The 2,625-nt window shown below is 31.4% G+C and overlaps 1 protein-coding gene across 1 annotated transcript in view; it reads left to right on the forward strand.

Annotated features, from left to right (window-relative positions):
- Positions 1 to 2,436, forward strand: part of LOC107679933 (glycine receptor subunit alpha-2-like) — a 26,931-nt gene extending 24,495 nt beyond the window's left edge. Inside the window, exons 8-9 of the mRNA XM_016475659.1 lie at positions 168 to 317; positions 2,169 to 2,436. Coding sequence (XP_016331145.1) covers positions 168 to 317; positions 2,169 to 2,363 — 345 coding nt within the window. The 3' untranslated portion in view covers positions 2,364 to 2,436. The remainder of the gene's footprint in view (positions 1 to 167; positions 318 to 2,168) is intronic.
- The last annotated feature ends 189 nt before the right edge of the window (positions 2,437 to 2,625 follow it).

The raw sequence follows: 2,625 nt of genomic DNA on the forward strand, positions 1-2,625 counted from the left end.
TATTTAATAAAAAAAATCTATTTGTATATATATATATATATATATATATATATATATATATAAATTATGAGTAAATAAATAAATAAAAAAATAAATATAAATAAATATGTATATAGTGTTTATATATATCAGACGGGGGTCTGATCGTGTGACGTGCGTGTTTGCAGGTTTCTTATGTGAAGGCTATAGACGTCTGGATGGCGGTGTGTTTGCTGTTCGTCTTCGCCGCTCTGCTGGAATACGCCGGTGTCAACTTCGTCTCCAGACAGCAGAAGGAGTTTCTGCGGCTCAGACGAAGACAAAGACGAAATCAAAAGGTACTAAAACATGGTGCATTTGTAACTGTGGCTTTACAGGTTTCAAGCATCTTTAGTTTGAAGACCAGAGGACGAATCACATCCACACAATAATAACAGCATTATCCTCGGCAGCTAAAACGATCAGCTTTATCTTCCCGACAAGGAGACATTAACACCAGAGTCGATTAGAAATCTCTCAGTAATCCACTGTTTACTTCAGCATCTCAAACGCTCGTCTTCAGTTTGCTTACTCTGGAAATATTTGCAAACATGTGAAGGAATTGCTCATATTTTGGGTTGAAATTAATCTCTAATGGGACAAAAATAACATAAAAGGAATAAATCATCCAATAATAAAAAATCTGTCACAATTTACTCACCCTCATGTTGGTCCAAACTTTATTTCTTCTCTGGAACACAAACAGAGATGTTCATCAAAAAAAAAAAGAATTTTTTTAAATTATATATATATATATAATTTTTCATTTTAGAAATATTTAGAAATAAAATAAAAACTAACATGACAGTGGAGTTGTTTAATAAATATATTTAGAATAAAGAATAAATAGAATAGAATAAATAGAATAACTATATATTTTAAAATAAATACATTTAAATAACAATGAAAGTAGATGTTGGCTTTTATACTATATTGTTAAAATAAAAAATAAAATATAATTATTAGAAAAAATTCATCCAATAATTATAAATCTGTCATCACCACAAATGGAGATATTAATCAAAATGTCAAAATAAAAAAGAAAATCATAATTAATTTTTAATTTGATAAATATATTACATTTAGAAATAAAATGTAAAAAATGTAAATGAATACATATAAATGACAATGAAAGTGGATGGTGATTTTTACTGTCAAGCTCCAATATTACCATAAAAAGCACAATTAAAAACATTATAAAAATAATCAAATTAGTGCATATGATTTGTGCATTATATTACAAGTCTTCTGTAATTCCAAAGAAACAGTAATATATTGAATTAAACATGCAATTTTGTACAGTGTAAATTTACAGTGTAGTTCATGTTTGCTAATGCAATAATGTCATCAAATGTAAAGCATTACCATCAAATCAAACTTAAATATCAATATTACTATACTAATTACATTTTTTTTTATATATAGTAAATATTTTACATAACAGGTTTTACTCTAAAATTGGCATAAAATTAAAGCCTTATGTCGAAATAAGTTATGTTCCAAATTTGAAGTTGATATGAAAAAAAAAAATTATTTAGGGTGTTATACCACAAACAGCCACCGGGTGTCATCCAAACTACATTGATTTTTTTAAATGCATTTTTCTGTCACTAATGTCTAGATTTCTCTGTAAATATCACTAAATGTTACTCAAAATAACCACCAAATGTGGAATCCTGAGACCTTTCCAATAACATGTTTTTGTCAAGATTATAAAAAAACCGTAATGCATTTTGTAATGTGACACTTGACTCCGCCCACTAAAGGGGAGGAGACTGCCAAAAGATTTTAAAGTACCATTTCCATGGTAACGCAATGTCCGATGAATCTTGGGCTTCTGAGCTTTCAAATGATATATAATTTATGATGATTACTAAAAGATTTGATAGAGAAAAAGGACAACAACAAAAAAAGCGCCAAGCGTCCCACAGGAGGGGCGGTGACAGTTAAGGGGTTAAAAGACAATAATAATCCTTTAACAAGCTACTAAAACACAGAAAGCTTTGCAGGATTGTCGCTCCATTCATTTGAGACCAAAACATTTGCACCTGAAGCTTCAGAAGCCTCGAGACCCGAGACAAAGCCTCGAGCTGCAGGTTCATTAAAGCCGCTTTCATGCTCAGATTTTCTCTTTCTCTCTGAACTCACAGGAATTACAGGACGGCCGTCTGCATCTCTCCGGATATAACACCTGCGTGAAGGACACGGACCTGAGCCGGAAGAAGTTTGTGGACCGAGCGAAGAGGATCGACACCGTCTCGCGCGCCGCCTTCCCGCTGGCCTTCCTCATCTTCAACATCTTCTACTGGATCACCTACAAGATCATCCGACACGAGAAGCCCTGAACACTGTCCCGGCAGCATCTCCATATCTGACCAGCTTTTTATGGAAGACGCTGTTTTATACAATTGTCTTTTGGATCGTTTTTATCAATCGAGTCGTCCAGGTGATATTATTTCACCCACAATTCAATAGAAATATTATATATTATTAAAATGCTAAAAAAAAGTCGGTAAATATAATGTAATAAAATGTTTTATAATTAAATTAATTAAAAATATTTGAAAAATTCAATTTAAAAAATATTATGTTATTTTTAGAAATAAA

The sequence above is a fragment of the Sinocyclocheilus anshuiensis genome, unplaced genomic scaffold (genome assembly GCF_001515605.1).
Source record: "Sinocyclocheilus anshuiensis isolate Anshui unplaced genomic scaffold, SAMN03320099.WGS_v1.1 scaffold244, whole genome shotgun sequence".
NCBI lineage: Eukaryota > Metazoa > Chordata > Actinopteri > Cypriniformes > Cyprinidae > Sinocyclocheilus > Sinocyclocheilus anshuiensis.